Raw genomic sequence first — 19,830 nt, forward strand, 5'->3', positions numbered from 1 at the left:
ACTATCGTGTTACCGTTCCTGCATACTGCAACGTTATCATCGTTCTCTGGCTTGAACTTTTCAGTTGGCGCAGTCTGCGAAGCCTCGAAAGAATTAATTAAAATTTTTAATTAATCCAAGTAAACTACGTACCATGGAAAGTTGACTGGAAGAATAGATGGCCATGACGACACGCGTTTCGCATTAGAGTTCCTGGTTTGTTGTCGACGAGACAAACTTCAGAGAAGCTGTTTTCACCACTCGAAACAATCGGTCGTCAATGCGTTGCTCTATCGATTAGGCGAATTAAATTACGTTCCACGACGCGACGCAATAAATCGCTCATCAACCATATTTCATTTTTATTGGACAGCTATATGGCCGTGTTTCCTCGTAGACTAGACATTACGAAAACCCGATTGAAGCATTTCCAAATTTTTCCCCGTCGGAAAACCAATCAGACAGATTTCTAGATCTGTCCTCGACACTGTTGACAAATTTTCCCGTCTCTTCTCTCCCGTTCCACAATTTTACGTAATCAACGCTTGCTTTCCTTTGATTCTGTTTTGCTATTTTTGGAGCGTTGAATTGAGATTAGGGAAATTAGGATCAGGCTTATAATTAGGTGTCCTGAAAGTATTTTAGTATTTTATGTTTCATTGATGGACTGTGAATATTTACGCAAAATTATATTTTTCTAGACATAATTAAAAATGTTGATTTTCTTAGTTATCGATGTAATTGATGAGCTAGGAATATAATTTAAAAAAGTTTAATTTGTTTAGTTATGTTTATAGTATCAAGTAGGCAATTTAATAAATATGAAGACGAATATTTTGATTTGAATCGAAAAAATATACAGTCTATCTGTTTTTATAAGATTAATTCTTCTTACGTCTTTATACAATTTAATTTAGTAAATATTAGTTGACTTTATATGTTGGAATTTTGCAAATACAAGAAGCATAATAGTTAATGCAAGGGGGGTTAAAGAGAATTATTATTTGGCACGATAGTGATTGACGCAGCACGACAGATCCCTTTCTACTTTAAAAATTCTATTTTCGCCGCAACCAAACAGAAAATATTCCATTCAAAGCCCAAAAAACACACACAACACCTATCTCTGAAAATCAGCTGATCGAAACTGTCTTGTTACTTGTTCTCTATTTTTCATGGTAGGTGTGTGACCACCACCTGTCGTGGAAGAAAATATCGCCGAGAGACGTTTACCTCCACTCCCCGTAGATCGTCACTATGAAATTTCAATGAAAACACACTCACGGTGTATATCGAGCTTCCATCCGTCCTCCATCTCGGAATCCGGGATATCCGGCACGCTGCCGTGGCAGGAGAGGAACTTGCCAGCGTCCTCGATAGTCGGTACGAACGTGAGAATGCTGGTGGTGACGTTGGAGTCGGGGCTCATCTGTGGGATGGCTTTCATGAATTTAAAACAGTTTACCGAACTGGTCTGCCTGATCGTTGAGCTATATCCACGCTAGAAAAAACAAACGCTGGCCGCGAAGCTGATTTAGGGAAGTTGAAGCTGACGGCCGCCGGAAGTCGAACCCCCAGGGAACGAAAGTGCAAAAAAGAATGAGAGAGAGAAAGTGTGTGTGTGTGTGTGTGAAAAAGAGAACAAAGGCTAGAGACTTAGCACGATTGCTTTTCGCGGTGAAATTGCGCGGCCGCTTGCAAAATATTAGTTACGGAACAGACTTACACACACACACACACACACACACATATAGAGAGAGAGAGAGAGAGAGAGAGAAAGAAATTACGACGAGCTTCTTGAACACGAGAGCATGTTTTTTTCATAGTGTAATTAAATCCTTCGGCCTCGAATCTGGAAGCCTGAATCTGTTGCATCGGACGTCTTCGTGGATCTCCTTTTGTGTTTAACGTTTTAGGTGATGGTATAATGGGAATTTTTATAAGAGAGAAATATTGCTCGGGTCGGATGATTCGAAGATAGCGAAAGTAGTGTTTGTTAGGTTTTGGGTGGCATTGTATATTTACAATGACTCGTGAAAGTATTCGAACAGCTACCGTAGGAAATTTGTATTTATATATTGTTATGTAATGTAATATGTTATGTAAAACACTTTGAAATTTCACTAGTACCGTAATGAAATACGACTGTCATGATTGTATTGATAAAATTTGAAACAATGTGAAAATGTAGATAGAAATCATAAAATATTTACTGCGCACACATATTTAGAAAAAAATTAGTATATGGCATGATAGTCGTCTTAAGCATATAATAAATGTCAAAGAATATTAAGGTTTATTAATGTAATGAACAATTGATTGCTTCAAATCTTTCGTCGTCTCTGTTTCTGTGAAATATATACATGCACTAAGTACGTTGCAGCTTCTATGCAAATTTTCAGATTTATTTCAAACTTTTCCAATATAATCATGATACATGTTATATGTTGATACATGTTGGTAGATGTTGCGTTCCATTATAGTAATTTTCTAAAATATTTCGTATAATATACATAATGTATTTATAAAAATTTCCTACAAGTGTTTAATTATTTTTGAAGTACAACTATGATGTTTTGTAACCATTGACGAGATTAGTATCGTTAGATGATGATACAATAATGAATTTAATATTTACATACTCGTGCTCTCTCTCTATTTATCTTTCTTTCTTTCTCTCCCTTTTCACTATAATTATTTTCTACATTTTATTACACCTTGAAAATGTTAATTTTACCGTCTGTCTGGCGTTCCTCAGCATCAAACTTCCTTTCGACCACGTGATCTTCGGATTTGGTCTCGCTCCAACTATCTCACAGCCGATCTCGTACGTGGTGCCTGCGCTAAATGGACGATTCTCTCCTTGCATGCGGACCCATAATGGTTTCACTGAAACACGCGTACCATCCATTAGCCCTCTTTGCTCGAAAGAACTATCAGTTGCAGGCAAGATTCCGCCGCGTTTATGGAACCTGTCGAGTGTTTGAGTAATCATTTCGAATGGTTCCATGGTTAATGGAAACTATTTTGCGAAAGTTTCCAATATGGAACACGGTTTTAGCAGCCTCCGTTGTTCAATTATTTGTTTAACATTTGTCTTCTGATGGAGAAGCAGGATCGAATCTCGGTTTCATTAAGAGCAGTTTAAACACTATTCTACTTTTTTTTCTCTACCAGAAGTTGATTCGATGACGAAATTGACTTTCGCTCGCAATTCTGTTTGCTGTGGCGAAGTAATAAGTGTAGTGGATGTTCTTTTTGTAGTGTTTTGCTTTCTTTTTAGGAGATTGGATTTTGCGTGGGTGGTGGATGGAAATGTGTGTTTTCAGGTTTACGGTTCCTGCTTTTATTTGTTCTGGCACTATGAATGGCGCGTGTTATTGTATACATTCATAGAGGTGAATTATTTACTCTTGGCGTAGATTGTTGTATTTTGTTGTATCATGTCCAATCTTGTTTCTTTGTATCGTTGTATCAAGTTTTAGAAGTGAAATGGCAGGGAAATAAGTGGAATTGAAATGTCACGTAATTAGGAAACTAGATACGACAAATTTTCAAATGTTCCTTCTAAAAAATTCATTTGACAGAAACCAAATTTTGCATACTTAATCTAGAAGAGTAGAGTCAAGTTTTTCTTCACTACTAGAAAATAGTTACATAATTTTGATTTTTTCAATCTACCTTAATGGGTACATATAAGAATTATTTTTGACTTTATATCAGGAATCATAGCACTGGCATATCCTTTTATTTTTTATTCTGTACTTCAATCAGTATTAAGATTTCTAATGATGAACATGTATTTTATATATTTTACATATACGAGGGTCGTCGAGAAAGTAACACTGTCTTGAAATAACAATAATACAAATGCATTTTAAGAAATTTTTTGTATTTGTAACTTTAGTATATATACTATGTTATTTTTCAGTACAACCAACAGCCCTATTTGAACACTTATCGTCTTACACAGTCCTTTAAATGATTGTTTCTTATGAAGTGTTATCGAGCCAAAAGATTTTTAAGTTTTGTAAAAAAAAATGGTAATCTGACTCGTTCGAATAGTGTATCATTTGCAATGAAGTCGCAGACGTTCTTGAGCTCTTCTGTAATAAAAGCACGAATCCTTACGATCACGTACAGTTTTTCTGTCCCTATTGAATTCTCGCACTTAGACACATTGTCATTTTAAACGTGCGATATTAAATATTTGAACGCAAAATTTAGTGTGACTTATGCTCTCGCAGAGAGGACCGCCGGAATACTGACCACATACTGTATCTCGGCTGTATCCCGCTTACGTGTGTCATTTGGGTACGGCGAACCCACGGACCCGAGCTACAACGGAGGGACCGTCGGGGAACGTCCCAGGACCAAGGTCTCGACCTTTATCGAGTTTCGCTTACGTGAGTTCCTACCAGTATTACCAGTGACGGAGCTTACACGGGCCTCAAGTGATAGTGAGAAGGCCGTAGTGTTAGTTACGACAGTTCCGCTAATGATCTAGATTGGTATTACGGGGGCCGAGATCAGTCGCGGGGGTTTGAGGCCCCCGCTCTCGGCTGTCGGGTGTTGGACTCGTGGGGATAGTGTTGTGTTTTATGGTCAAATGCTGACAAGATAACCCGAGGAGGTTGCCAAGTGCAGGCTTACTTCGTGCTCGGTACGGGCTACGCAAATAAAACTACTTCATACTAAATATGACTTATGTTAATACATGAATGAAGCTAGGTGATCTAAAGTGCGCTCCATCGTTCTATATGGTTTCTATACGTAAACGCGTTATACTTTCTGGAGAATCCTCGTATTTCAGAATGAAGAATATTTGCACGCTTCTGATAAATCTTTTTATCTTTTACTATTCTATACTCTAATCAGCATCATGACTTTTAATGATGTATCAAAATTACTTACGATTCATATTGAGCGTGACAGAGCTGGAAATAGGAGTGACCATGTTGTTGTTGGACGCCTGGCAGGTCAAAATCGCGCCGAGGTGTTCGCGACCCAGCTTTTCTAATCGCAGCACGTTCCGTACTCTCTTAGTGCCGACGGTTTCGTAAGTGTCGTCGAGGAGAGCATTTTCTTGCCACCATGTCACACGTGGTTGTGGCCGACCTGTTCGGAACGAAACAGAATGAACGACGTCCGAAAACGGTGCTTTCGTTTGCCACGCTTCGTGCCTCGCTTTACTCGTATCTTTCATCGAACGCGTAAAAAAAGGATTCAATAAAAATTCCATACATTCTCCATTTTTTACCTCCTTCTTTCATCCTCTCTTTGTTAGTATTCGTTCTCTTTTTCCTTTTATCTTGGAACTGGCGTTCTGTTACGTTTCGTTCGCAACTTGCTTCTAATCGAATCAGTTTGCTGATACGTGCATGTTCCAGCGACCACAGTTATTTAGAGGTATATGGTTATATAGGTTATATAGAGAATGATAAGCGAAATTCGTGGACCGTGGAACGTAGTTCGGTAAAGAATTTTTAGGAATGCGTTGTTATTTCTCAGATATTGCAGGAATTTTTCGTTTATAAGAAGAGTCGGTAAAGAATGTTTAAGGATATTTTCTTTATTTCCTGCTCGACCAATAGCGTTAAGGTGATTGATCGTAGTTACGTTCAGGTGAATGAAAATGTTTATTCTATCGCGTTTCCTGTTATAAATTTTCTCAAATCTTTTTAAAATTAAATAACGACCTACTACTATAACAGGAAATAAGGAATATCTCAGAGTACACTTAGACAAAAAACTTTTATGGAACATGCATCGCAAAAAAAAAAGAAAAGAAAAAATGGGACAATTAAGCGAAAGACATAGAAAACTTCGGTAGCTGATTGGCAAAAAAATCACAGCTAACAATTTACAACAAGCTGTTGATATATAAAACTGATATTCTCAAACCGATATGGACGTACGCCTGCCAATTATGGAGCACAGCATCGAACTCCAATATAAAATCAATAGAAAGATGGCACAAAAGTCAAGAGCCATTCCGAAGGCAGATTGGTACAATCCGAAGAAATAAATAAATAAAGAAACCGGTGTACTTGCTGTAAGAGAAAAAACCGCCAGATACAGCAGGTTACATCAACAACTGCAGAAGGATCAGCTTGACATCCTGGCCACCAAATTACTGGACACCATAGAAGAATGCGAAAGATTAAAGAGACTCAGAAATCACTTTCGACATGTATAATACAAATTTACCGACATGAGCTAAATTATGTCAGGCTGTCTATACTCACATTTATGTCAATCTAAGTCATCACTAGACTGAGGATTTTTATGCATTTATAGAAAATTTGAAAGTGCAAAATTACAGAAAATGCGATGATATGAAAAAATATATAAAATAACCGAGCAATATTACTTTTTTAACTATATTCACAAAAATGTGAATTTGCATAAAGATCCACAGTCTATTCATTACAGTCCGTATTAAAATTTTTTTGTAAAAGAAAGAGAACTACTTACACTACTACTAACACTTATGAGTTTTTAATTCCAATTGAGAGGCAATTCAGTTAACAGATTAAAATTTCTTCATAGTTAGTCACCAAGTATTCAAAGCATGCATTTCACTCCCTGCAACAAGCTTTTGAAAAATCAATGATTCATTTCCTGTTTTTACTCGTAACAGGTAGAAAAAATATATCGTACGCGCTACCCGTATTTGCGCTGTTTTCCCTCTCTCCCTCTCTCTCTCTCCTTCTCTCTCTTTTTCTCTCTCTTTCTCTCTTCTCTTTTTCCCCTGTTGATACAGAAGGAGACTGACGCAGATATCAACGACCCCGCTGGAAATAGGAATTTCAAATCTGCGTCCGATACTTTTCCGTATCGAGACCACAGCACCGGATCTCTCACCATGCTTCTGTGTATTTTGCTTCCGTTTTAATCTTTTGCTGTTGTTGCTTGCCGTTTGTTTATATATGTTGGCTCAATCAAGAGATAATAGAACAGGGAGAGTTGGAAAAGGCAGGTGGATACGGCCACAGAGATGATTAAAAGACGCGCGAAAAATGATATCGAACAGCGTATCGACGTATTTCCAGATAGCGAACATGTTTGCGCAAACTATGAGCGGCGAACGGTTCAATAACGTCCCGATGAAACATCCCGTCCAATTTTCATCTCATAATACATTTAATCCTTTGCAATTTGTGCGATTGGTCGGTGGGTATTGGTTGCAAAATCGTATCTAACATTTTTTACGATACATCGTGGGAGCGCGCTCAACGCTGTACAATTAGTATTTTCATCATCGACGTTGAATGTTTCACTTGTTTTTAGATGAGTCCTTTTTGGATGTTTGTAAATGAAATTTAATATTTTGGCTATGTCATTACTGGGTTTGAATATTTTTGATTCTACAGAATATTTCGTTATGCAAACACTCTTGCATAATTGGAATGGTATTGTTAATGAACTTATTAGTACTAATAGATATTGTAATATAAATTTGGTATAATAAATTTAATTAAATTTTACATACACGCAATTGAAGTTTTCATATAACAAATTATTCTATTATCTCATTCAATGTAAAATTGTAAAATTATAAGAAAGAAATCTATAATCTATAAACTGTAACTTGTTAATTTATTAATATCATTAGTTGATACTGTAGGAGCGATTATCTTTTTGTAACACAGTATACATACAGCGTCGCGAAAGAGTTATTATATAGTAATCATATTTGCTTTCAAGAGAAGCACACGTGAAGCAGCGAAGTAGTTGATGCACTGATAAGGTGAATAAATAATTTTCTACATACGCATATATTTATATATCTGTTCGAGAAATAAATAATTTCTCACGATATTATTGATTATTATTATTGCGATTATTATTATTTTCTAATTCCATTTCTGCACGATGTTCTTTCACCTTCTCCTCAAAATTTTTTTCCAAATTCATCGCCAATCGAGGCACACTATTATATAATAGCCTCATAGAGTAATAATAGCGAACAAAATTAGAGCAAAAGTGGTAGTGGAGAAATTTTCACAGTCATTTTCCGCGAAAACGACAAACAAACGATTGGATAGAATGCACAGTTACGGAAGCAGGACGATAAACGGTAATTTTATGGTGGAAAATGGAAGTCGGCAAAATATTTTGCAGCACGCGACGTGCAATAATGTTACGTTGGTGAAACAGCATTAGACACTTTGGATTATGTACCGACAAGCACTCTGTTTACAATTTCCTATAAATAAATACCCTCTCGCAAATAATAAACGCGAGGCAAACCACGAGATGCAGTTTGCGGCGCGTTTAAACGCCGCCGACGTGTGAAAGCGTGAATATCGTACGGGTAAGTATACGATCTAGTGTAAAGCACGTCTTTTGACGCACAGGGATGACATATCTCAAGGAAACTGCCGGTATGACGTGTGTTTTGATGTTAAACAACGATTGGGGTTGTTTAGAGTGATTGATGAAAGTAATTGATATTCTGATATGGCCCTCTCTTGTCTATGAAGGCGACGTAATAAATTCACACCTTGATAAATAACCACTGAATAATATTTTCCGAGTTTATTAACACATTTGAGATTGACAAGATTGTCTCCAGTGGCCGAATGGTACTGCAGTTGCAAATTGTATTACATATATCTTGATAAATTTGCAATCCGGACCATTGTCATTATTATTATGTTTAGCACGTTATTTTACAATTTATTACTTTAAATAGAATGATTCTTTTGGTAGCAATTCGAGAATTATCTGATAATGTAAAGTATAGATGTCTCAGACGCCAAATTTTTGGAGAATTCTTTATTGAGGAGAGATATTACATGGTTCAGGGTATTGTCTACAGGTCTCAAATGGGTTAATACGAGAAAGCTCTTTATTGTTTTCTAGAATCGTATATGGAAAATGGTAAAAATGATTTCTTCTTTTATACCGTCTGTGGTCATTGAAATATGACTACGTATAAAAATTTTGCTTTTCTGATATTTCAACTGATTTCTGATATTTAACTATATTATTATACAAATAACAAGTTGCATGTGGATACCTAGATTATTTATACATTTACAGACTATTTTACACATGATGCCATGATTACACAGTTATAGTTTCAATATGTAAACTCTCGTGTACATAACAACTAATTTGATAGTAAAGGATGTCGTACAGCCAAATCCATTAGAGTTCCTTTCATTGAGGAATATCGCGTATTCTCATAATCAGCTAATTCAAGCGACTTGAATGTCATTGAAAATATCTAAATCCTCCTCAAATCGCTTATAAATTTGACACATCACTATCATCATAGGAAATTTCGTAATGTTTACGTTTGAAATTTTTTCAAAAGACCAAGATGTTTGAATGATGGTAAAATAACGAGGATATAACTCAAATAACGTTTTTCTTATTAAGAACTTTAAATTGCGTTAGGCATCTCGAAAATGAGTTGAAAAATAGGAAATTTCGTAATGTTTACGTTTGAGATTAATAGAAATGTGATCTAGTTATTGCAACAAAACTGATCAAGCCGACCTTATAGTACATACGCGACGTTATCCTATATTACTTACACCGCGCAGATATCTAATTTCCTACTTACGAATAAATCTATTATATAATATTTGATGAAACAAAGTCATTCGAAGGAAATACAATGACGAAATAACGAATCAAAATATAAATTTATATTACAGTAGTATATGAAATTAGATTTTGAAATACAATGATAAAGAAAAAAATCTGAACTTGGAAAAACGAAATAAAAATTAATTTCACCACAAAAGGTGGTTAGAAGCCCAATGAAATAGTTTCCATGTTTAGAGCCTAATGCTCCCACCGAAGTAGAATGCCTTTGAGTAATACCATTGCATATATAGTCAGACAACTTGAAGTAGTTAGAGATAGTTAGACTGAATTCCTGTCTGTTTCGCTATTTCCTACCCTACTTCTTCGTATAATGCAAATTGTGCATGAATATAACAAGAGGCTGATACAGATGATATTTAACATATAGCAAAAATCGATACATTTCTTGCATACGAAGAGTTAAAAATTTATTTTCAATCTTTACGACATTCTAACCGTTCTTAAAATTTCAAATTTTTAACATAATTGCATAAAAATGGATAACTCGATTTCTCGAATATACAAATCTATTTTAGAAACGTTTTTTCTTTTTCAAACGAAATTATATATTACAGTTAAACTATTTAATAAAATGGAAAAACTTTTAATTTTGTTATTTATTCTCAGCATAAATATTGCTCGATTAAAATAATTAAATCATTCAAGAATTAATTCAACCATTCTCGGTACTAAATTTTTGAAAATTAAGATAATTAAAATTTTTAAACCAAGGATACACACTTAGAATTCATACTGCCAAATTTCTCAAATGGTTTCAACGTAACATCATAAAAATCTCTGGCGTCACTCACAGAACGATTATCTAATAATTTTAAACGATTATTTTAAAATGATCTGGTACGTTTAAGAAAACTATTTATGCGCGGTTAAACAACACATTTCATCAAACACGACCATTAAAAAAACCTCGTAATACAACGGGTTAATAAATCGTTTCATCTGTAGTGCCTATGTTTTTTCTTTCACTACATTTCTCAGTTTCTGGTGTAAACGTTTTCTTCTGTGTTCGCCAGAGTACTATCTTATAACCTTTACTTTTCTCAATGTACCACGGCTTTCTTCTTCCCCTTTCGCGTCTGTTTATAGATCTTTATGCTACAAGGGTATGTATGCTTGGAGAAGTTAGATGCGCAGATGGAAAAGACGCGACAAGATAAACGTGCAGGCTCGCGCGCACGTATACAGGGTGATCCTGATAACATGAAAGTGATGAAATTTATAATTTGGATAAATTTATAATTAGTACAGTTCGACTAAATAAAATTAATGCTTCCAATTAATGCTTCTTGAACAGGTTACTATATTTACTAAGAGACATCTTCTAGATAAATATAGATTATATGTATCGTTTCCTCATTAACTTACTTTATTAAAATAAACTGAAAAAATGTGCATTTCGGATAAATAATTTAACAAGTAAAACTTCTAAAATATAATATGATTTTCATGATGAATATCTCGATAAATATCTTTCAGACAGACTGTAGCTTACTTCTTTTACTCTACCTCCTTTTACTTCTTTTATCTTTAAGCTTACCGATGACTACTAATCCTTTTATTAGAATATATATAAAATTTCATTAATTTCTATTAATAATACTGCATCATTTTAAGAAATGCAGTGTAAATAAATAATGTAAATGAATGAGATATAATATACGATCTTTTTATCAAAGTTAGTATAAGAAATATAACATAAATCTAATAAATTAAATATAGTATATAATCTTCTCAGTGGAATCTATTTAAAATTCCATTAATACAATATATATAACGTTCATGTCCTCACGTTCCATTAAAAAATGTCCTATTGAATTTCCAGCACTAATGTAATACATAAACAATAAAAACGCAGGAAAATAATAATTACAGTGTATTCTTCTAAAAATTACGTAAATTTGTACCTTTATAGCATCAACGAATAATTTAGAAATAACTGAAAATGTACAAATAGACAAGTCAAATGTATCACCCAGTATGTACGCAGGAATATACATATTCGGGTAACAAGTAACGAACCTAACACGATGTACAGCTGTGTGCTTCATCTCCTTCGCCGGTATCCGGCACTATTAAATTTTCATTTTAATCATGCTTCTCTTCCCCGAAGCGATCAACTTCCGGCTGTTTCGCTGATGGAAAGTTTCACGCGCGAGGATCGCGTGTCGGTCGTGTTACATTGAGATTAAGCGTCGATCGTATTGCGTGCAAATGCAAAATGGAATGTGATCAAAAATATTGATGCGAATAGAAATTGGTATCCGAAGGATCTGCCGAAACATGTCGACGTTTCCTCATCTCTAACGACAGGATTGCCAAATACGCCGATAAAATAAATTTCTGATAAATTTCTTCTCACAATTCTGAAAAACGTAGATCTTTTTGAAAAAATTAATTCTCTTAACTTAAAAAAGGCACGTTTAAGTGTTGGAAAAATGTTTGAAGAATTCTGATAAACATTTGGTTTTTGCAATTGTTGAACACATGAAGCTATGTTTCCCTAAATTAAAAAATTAAATCCCCAACTTTATCAGGCATATTTTAAACAATTTTTTAATGGAAAGTTTATAAGGATTTTATTAGAAAAAAATTCATTGCTTAAAACATTTCAGTTACATTCGCTTTAAAAAAAAATTGAATTATATAGTAATCGGTATGTTTTTTATTTTCTAAAGATATAATTATAATCATTGTTTTAGAAAAAAATATGGTCAACCAGAACAAGGTTTAAAAACCGACATAATTGTACTTTTAGTAAGAAATTTTTTAAATAAAAGATTACAATGCAGGTTCTTTGTATACTGAAGTCCCGCAGCACCTGTCGAAATCTTAACTCGGAAAGACCAGGCTGTCTATTTCATCGTGTCGAATTTCTCGTGTTGAAAAATCAAATTGTACGAGGCAAGAGTCGGAATATAAAGAATGCGTGATGTAGGATGGTAAAAACGAATGAAACAGCGCATAAAAGTGCGATGGAGATAAAAATCGGACGCCAAAGTATCTGCGATTTCTCATTTCTTACTGCTATACGATTAAAATTACATTTATATTTATGTGTTCATAGAAGTTTATTGGAAAATAGTATTTTAATGTATTTTTAATGGAGTGATTTTTGTGCAAGAATTACGGAATTAACGGTAAAGACGAAAGAGTATCTTTGTGATTTATCATGGAAACAGAGAAGACAAAACATATAACTATAGTATTATTCTGAAAATAGAAATTATACCGATTACCTCGTAATTAATTCAATTTGTTCTTTAGCAACAAATTAATACGATGTAAAAATTTGCGAGTTTTGTTATTCAAAGTAAAGATTAGTGCAATAAAAGTAAATAGGAGTAGTTATAAATAAAGGTATGGATGAGAGTTAAATAGAAATTTAATCGATGTATAGAGTACTATTACAACTAGACATAGGTCATCGGTCGTTATTTATTGTATCAAGGACGCTTGCACATCCCTATTGTCGCATCTTAAAATGAATCTGCTCGATTAGATTGTTTTACTAAATTACTCGACTAGATTTTGTCACGCACGCTAGGTTACTAAATCACTCGCCTAAATCACTGGATGTGCCTAATGGAGGCTTAACTACACAGATAAAGGAAATTATGATGTAAAATTACGTGGATCATCTTGTAAAATGACGACAACCGATGAAGAGAGAAGCGTAGGCACAAAAACGGCAAAGTGAAGCGCAAGTATAATAGCGAGCTGAAAAAGTGATCAGGCGAAGGAATGCTGATCGGTTATTTCTGATATTTCTCATTATTTCTCGTCGATTTGCGAGGTAACACAATCGTAAAGATAGGCACTCATATTTGAAAGTGTCGCATATACGAATAAGACCGATAAAGAGCGGTACTTCGCTTGCAGCTACATCTTTTCGCTAATCATCTTTTCAGCTCTGTGCACTGTACTTACCACCAGCAGCGACGCAGGTAATATTCAGAGAGGCACCCTCGCTGTACGGGCCGAGCACGTAATAAGGAATATGAGACCTTCCGCTCTCGTCCAATATGCTAAGCTGCTCCGGTGGTACTGCAATAATTTCGCACAATAAGTTCGTTTTTCCGCGACTCACGCCAGCTCTCATCCCTTCGCTCACGCTGCGAAACAGCTTCAGCGATGACGAAGAAATGGAATTCTGGCTCTCGCGCCACAGAGCGAATCAATTTGCAAGGCAATGAACTAATGACCTGTGCCATCCGACGGACACTATGGATGGTCCATGGAGATCGGTATTTTTATTTGACGCAAATGAAAAGCTCCCTGTGGCACGCTTGAGGAGTCGCGTGATATAGAAATTATTTTCTAGGAGGTTTTATAGCGCAGCTTTGTAGGTAAAGCTGTATTTTGGAGCAGAATAGAAGTCTGTCTATGGGAATTTTAATTCGAACGGAGTTAGTGTCCGGTTAATCTTCGCAAAGGATAAAACGGTAATTGATAAGACGTCTGGTAATGTAGGTTTGTTGTAGGCTGTTTACTTATAACTAAATGTAGATGCTTGTGCATTTGTGAGAAATTTAGGAGTGTTAGGGTATAGGATATGCCTAGAAATAAAGTTTTCGATATGATATCTGACAGTGTTGAAAGAGTTAAACGAATACTTGTCGATGGAACCTATTCTTATTTGACAAAAATTGCTTTTGAGTAAATAATTCATTATACTTATCCAAGACTATACATGGAAATAAAATCGGTAGAAAAATTCCAAAGAAATACAAACCGAACGGAGGAAGAAGACAAAAAAGGATCTCAATCTTCGTGAAATTTTCTTATTCTTGCTTAATCGAAGAAAAGCGCTCTGAACTTTCAGTGAAAGTACTTTTTAATAAATAATCCATTATACTTATCCAAAGATTATTATATTATCCAAATGGAATCGGTAAGAAAAATTCAAAGAACTACAAGCCAAGCAGAAGAACTTCAATTTTCCTAGAATTTCCTTATCGTTGATTAACCGAAGAGAAACAGAAGGAAAACGAATTCTTTCGCGCGACAGCAAGATCCGCAGGTACGAATCTACTTATCGATATCGTCGACATCGAAGTCGCAATTTCGACGAGGCGAGCGTCGTAAAATCACCAATCGAATTTCGCATTTCCCCCAATCCGTGACGGCTTTCAGATAAAACTCGCCTTAATCGTCGCTTGCTGAACCGTAGATCCGGGTCAACAAGGTCGAATCCACTCTCTGTTTGCTCGGGCTAATTGCGAAGAACGGTCGGCAAACCTCGATCAACTCCAACAGGATCGAAGGCAGAGGGAGTGAATTCTCGAAGCAGTTTTGCTAGAAGAACAGGTATGAAGAGATGGGTGAAGAGGAAGATGAATTAAGAAGAACAAAATATTTTTTGTGCTTTTGATACACAACAAGTATGTTCTGTTATAGTCCATATACTATTACTTAATGCCTATACATTTTAGATACATACTAGCTTATGAGTATATTTGAACAGTTACTATAGAAAAATTTTATGTGCATATTCCATGCGTTATACATATAAAACATTTTGAAATTTCATTCAAATGATTATTGTTTTCGATAGGCAATAAGTATGTTTTATTGCAAGCTATATATTATCTGATGTACTGTTGTGCACTATTTCTTGATGCTTCTACATATACATGTGTAGCGGCACAGGAGTCAAAGGACGACGCGAATCGAGAGCGACTCACATTGTTGTTTTGCCTCGGGACATTCACACAGCCTTGACGCATGAAACGTAATGATAAATAAACTCCGGGCAAAACAATGTCGCCGCTACATGCAACCGTCGAATAAAGACGAATTTGGATTTTCCGACTCTCCCCCGGCCGGTATAAATAAACGGACGTGATCGCGAGCGAGCAGTTATTGTCCGAGAGATTATCCGAGTTATTATTCGAGTGAGTATCTATCAGTATCTAGGAGTATCTTTCTGTATCGATGAGCTGTCTGCCGAGTTATCAACGATTATCTAGCGAGCATTTACTGAGTATTAATTAGCAATTTTACTTTGCTTTATACTCTGCTTTATACTCTTTGCTTTATACTCTTTTGATTTATACTCTGTACGAGCGTCTCAGCAAATATAGTCTGTATACTAATTTGGTATTTTAAATATATTCGACGGTTACGACAACGAGCAATAAAATCTAGTAAATCTCACGGTCAAGCATCCTCTACACAAGTCCTCTACACATGTACTAGCTTACGAAAGTATTTGAACAGTTACTATAGAAATGTTTTATGTGTTATACGTATAAGACATTTTGAAATTTCATTAAAATGACTATTGATTTTTATAGGCAATACGTCCGTTCTCTTGTAATCTGTATACTATTACTTGACGTCTCTAGATGTACAGGCTATGTTCACGTAATTCTTAGCCAGTGTTTTTCTTGTAAATGGAATTCATTAGGAATAAATGAAGAGGAAAGAGTTTTGTAGTTTTCTACGACCAATATAATAGCCTCATCATCATCATCATTTTTTTTTATGTTTACAACATAAAGGTCAAGGTCATACAAGGCTTCTAATGAAACAATTATTTGGAATATTATGTGCCATTGTGTTTACAAATATTTCTTATTGTTACGACTTAGTACGTTAAATGCTACTGATCTCTTGTTGTTATTCATTATTAGAATGTGATACTGAAGCATCATTAATATCTCGGATAATATTAACAGAAGCTACCAAAAATGTTATTCATAGAATTGAAACGTGCTTTCATACACAAGGAAGTCATATTAAACATTTATTACACCCTTGTCAAGAAACAATACTTGTAAACACACTAGCACAAATGTCATTTTGGTGTGCTACAGAATTTTAGTAATCAGTTTATGCGTGCTACGAGGTGGAAAAGGTTGAAAATCACTACTGTAATGAGGTATAAAGCGTCTACATAAAAGAATAATAAAAGCTGATTTGGACGAGAACTGGCGTGTCTATCACGGAGAAATTTCGAAAATTATTAGGAAACGAAGTTTGAGGAGAAAAATGAATAAACAGGCTGTGTTTGGTATGGAGGAAAAGGAGGAATAAATTAGCAGTTTGCGTAATATGAAGGTAAGAGAAAGTTTGAAAAGGATTATTAGGCGAAGAAGTTTAACGAAAAAAGATCGCTAAATGAAATTTCATCGATCTTGAAAAAAGAAAAAGAGATAGTTTGCGTATCTTGAAAACAAGGAGAAAATTATAAAGATTATTTGGCGAAGAAAGTTGGTAAACGAGATTTTCTTGACTTGAAAGAGAGGAAACAAAAAAAGATATTATTTTAATCTAAGTAGCGTGAAATAAAGGAAACTTTAGAAAACAATTATCACGCGAGCAAATTATTGTACAAAAGAATGTAGGAATAAAATCTTATTGTTTTCTAAAGGTGAAGGCGTAGGATAATATGATGAATCTTTAAACGAGAAGATATATCCAAAAATTATTAATCAGAAAAATCCCAAGAATACGAAAAAAGTATATACGAAAGAGACATTTTTGACGTCGAGAACAAAAAACGACGAAGAAATAAAATTACGCTTTATACAACACAGCACAGGAAGAAAATTGAAGAAAAATAAAAAGATCATTAAACGAGATTTCGTTAGTTGGAAGATTAAAACAGGAAACACAGAGAAATAGAAGTGTAGTTTATGTATCGCCCAGTTTGCTTAGCGAGAAGTGTGTAATTGATAAGATGGAGAAAAAGAGGGAAATGGCGTAGGTGTAGACGAAAGAAGTGGGCGGTTAGGTAAGAGGAAAAGTTAGGGATTTATCAAGAAAAGAAGTGCGAACTGAGTGTACTGACAGGAATACGAATGACTCTACTGCACGTTTTTTTTTATTTCTCTTTTATGTTTCTATGACATTCCGACTTGCTGTATACTTTTCTGTACACGTATTAAAAAAGTAAACAATGGACGGAGGGAATAAGGCAGAATGCAAGTTGCGTGTTGAAGAAGAGTATATGAGGAATTCACCAGAGATATGGCGAAATATGCGAACAAATACAAATACAAATACACGGAGTGGCGCGGAACTTTTATTTTAAAATACAAATGGAAACTGTAAAAACATGTATGTAGAATCGTATCAGTAAATGGCGAATATTTATGCAGATTCATATTTTTATGATGGCTGAATAAAGAAATGAAACCTAAGCACAGATTTGTTTCATCCACTAAATATTATACCCTTTTTTCATGAAGAATGGAGAAGTAAAAAATATTAATACAAGCTACAATAAGTCAATTTTGTAATTTATAATAATATTTGCATTTTAAATGTGGTTAAATTATAACAAGTATTCATTTTAAATGTACTATGCCTTATTAGTAGGATATTTTTGTGAATTCTATGAGTATGTATGTCGAAAGGAATGGAATTTAAACAGTTACTTTGAACATTCTCTGTAGTATATTTCTGTATAATATGTTCATTCCATATATCATTACATCTTTGACATTAGCCCCTAACCAACCCCTAACGCGAACTTAAATATACTACAAATAATCTTTGTTACTCCGGGCGACTCTTATAACGTTATAATCGTAACGGGAATTTACGACTCCCGTTGACGTCTCTCCTCGCGATTACGTCTCCCCGCGATTGGTCGAATAAACAATCTTATTCTTAAATATACTATGAATAATCACAATTAAAGTAATATGATGAAAATAAAATAATTATATGTAATTATGCCTCGATCTCATTGGGAGCATATATTAATTTTGTCATATTTGTAGTATTAGTTTTAGTTTTCCCATAAATGTATAAATATGCGCAAATAAGAAATACAAAAAAAAAGAAAACAATAAAAATATCTGACACTGCAAACATAAAAGTTGATAATACAGAAGGTAAATGTTGTAAGACTTCTTCTACATATTAAAATGAAAAATGAGAAAAGGAAGGAATAATGAATAACAGAATGAGAAATGAAAGAGCACGACGACGGATACACAAATGAACAAGGGTGCAGGGGCTATAGGAAAAAAGGAAACGTAATAAACAAGCAAGCAAAGACAAAGACTTGAAGATATTGCATTACCGTGTCAAAAGGAAGTAATGGATGCAGGGGACTCAAAGCAGAGGAAACGGAAGAATGAGAAGATTAATGGAGAATGAAACGGACAGACACAAGGGACAGACGAAATACGTATATAGTAGAGGATACAAGGGAAAACGGCGCAAAGGATAAAATACGCAATGAAAGAAGGACCAGAAGATGAAACAGAAAAAGATTTTCAAAATTTTCAAAGTGAACGAAACTTGATATGAGCTTCTTATCTGTGATTAAAATCTTTTTGGAATATCTTTTTGACATATATATTCTTGTAGGGATCATCAGGGATGCAACATATATTGCTGCTCTATAGTATCAATATGTCTATTTGTCATTAGGCTGTAAACATTTATACAATTTCGTATTTCTATAAATATAAATAAATATATATAGCATAATATAAAGATATAGAATCGAAATGGAGATTTTTTTAAATGATCTCTTGCAGTATTATATAGTGAAAGGGTGTGGAGCGAAACTTTTGCATAATAAAAAATTAATTAATTAATAATTTTCTATCTCAACCCAATCTTCAAAAAACATAAACAAAAAGCTCGCAAATATTATACACAGAAAAATATGGAACAAAATATTTCCATTGTTAAAAAATCAATGAATTGGTAATAATTTTTTGTCTCAAACATAAATTTTAGCCTTTATTCCATAAGACATTAATTTATATCATTCTTCTAGCAAACCAACTCTATGAACGTTATAACATAGTATCGATATAACATAGAATACATTATCGATTTCTATATTCTCAATATTTAAATATTTCGCGCGTAGGTCGTGCCTGAAAATAGAAAGGGGAAGGAAGAAATAAATGCAAGGGAGAAACAAGCGGAGAAGGATCACGAGGCGAAGATCCTGATCTGCTGAACACTTACTGATCACCGTGAGATTGACTTTGCTGTTCCTGGTCGGGGATTGCTTGAAATCGACCCTGCATCTGTAAACGGCGGCGTCACTCTCACGGACAGACTCGAGGATGAGTTTCGCGGGTTTCTCTGAGTATTTGAAGAAGGCACGTTTGTCGAGGCTGATATCCTGCCAGTGTTTCCCTTGTTCCAGGGTGCTTTGCGTCCTTGTGTCGAAACTGTAAGCAGACGAGCGTCGTATACATGGTTAGCTGACGATGAAAATGCTAGAAGTTGAGATTAGGAAGACGC

At 34.7% G+C, this 19,830-nt stretch overlaps 1 protein-coding gene across 3 annotated transcripts in view; it reads right to left on the reverse strand.

Moving 5' to 3' along the window:
- LOC117158183 (nephrin) overlaps nucleotides 1–19,830 on the reverse strand; it is a 543,755-nt gene that overhangs the window by 76,859 nt on the left and 447,066 nt on the right. For all 3 annotated transcript variants that reach the window (XM_033336832.2, XM_033336831.2, XM_076624251.1), the window contains 5 exons: nucleotides 19,549–19,757; nucleotides 13,534–13,650; nucleotides 4,894–5,097; nucleotides 2,717–2,868; nucleotides 1,264–1,408 (listed from right to left, as the gene is read on the reverse strand). In XM_033336832.2, coding sequence (XP_033192723.1) covers nucleotides 1,264–1,408; nucleotides 2,717–2,868; nucleotides 4,894–5,097; nucleotides 13,534–13,650; nucleotides 19,549–19,757 — 827 coding nt within the window. The remainder of the gene's footprint in view (nucleotides 1–1,263; nucleotides 1,409–2,716; nucleotides 2,869–4,893; nucleotides 5,098–13,533; nucleotides 13,651–19,548; nucleotides 19,758–19,830) is intronic.

This window comes from Bombus vancouverensis, chromosome 14 (genome assembly GCF_051014615.1).
Source record: "Bombus vancouverensis nearcticus chromosome 14, iyBomVanc1_principal, whole genome shotgun sequence".
NCBI classification, from domain to species: domain Eukaryota; kingdom Metazoa; phylum Arthropoda; class Insecta; order Hymenoptera; family Apidae; genus Bombus; species Bombus vancouverensis.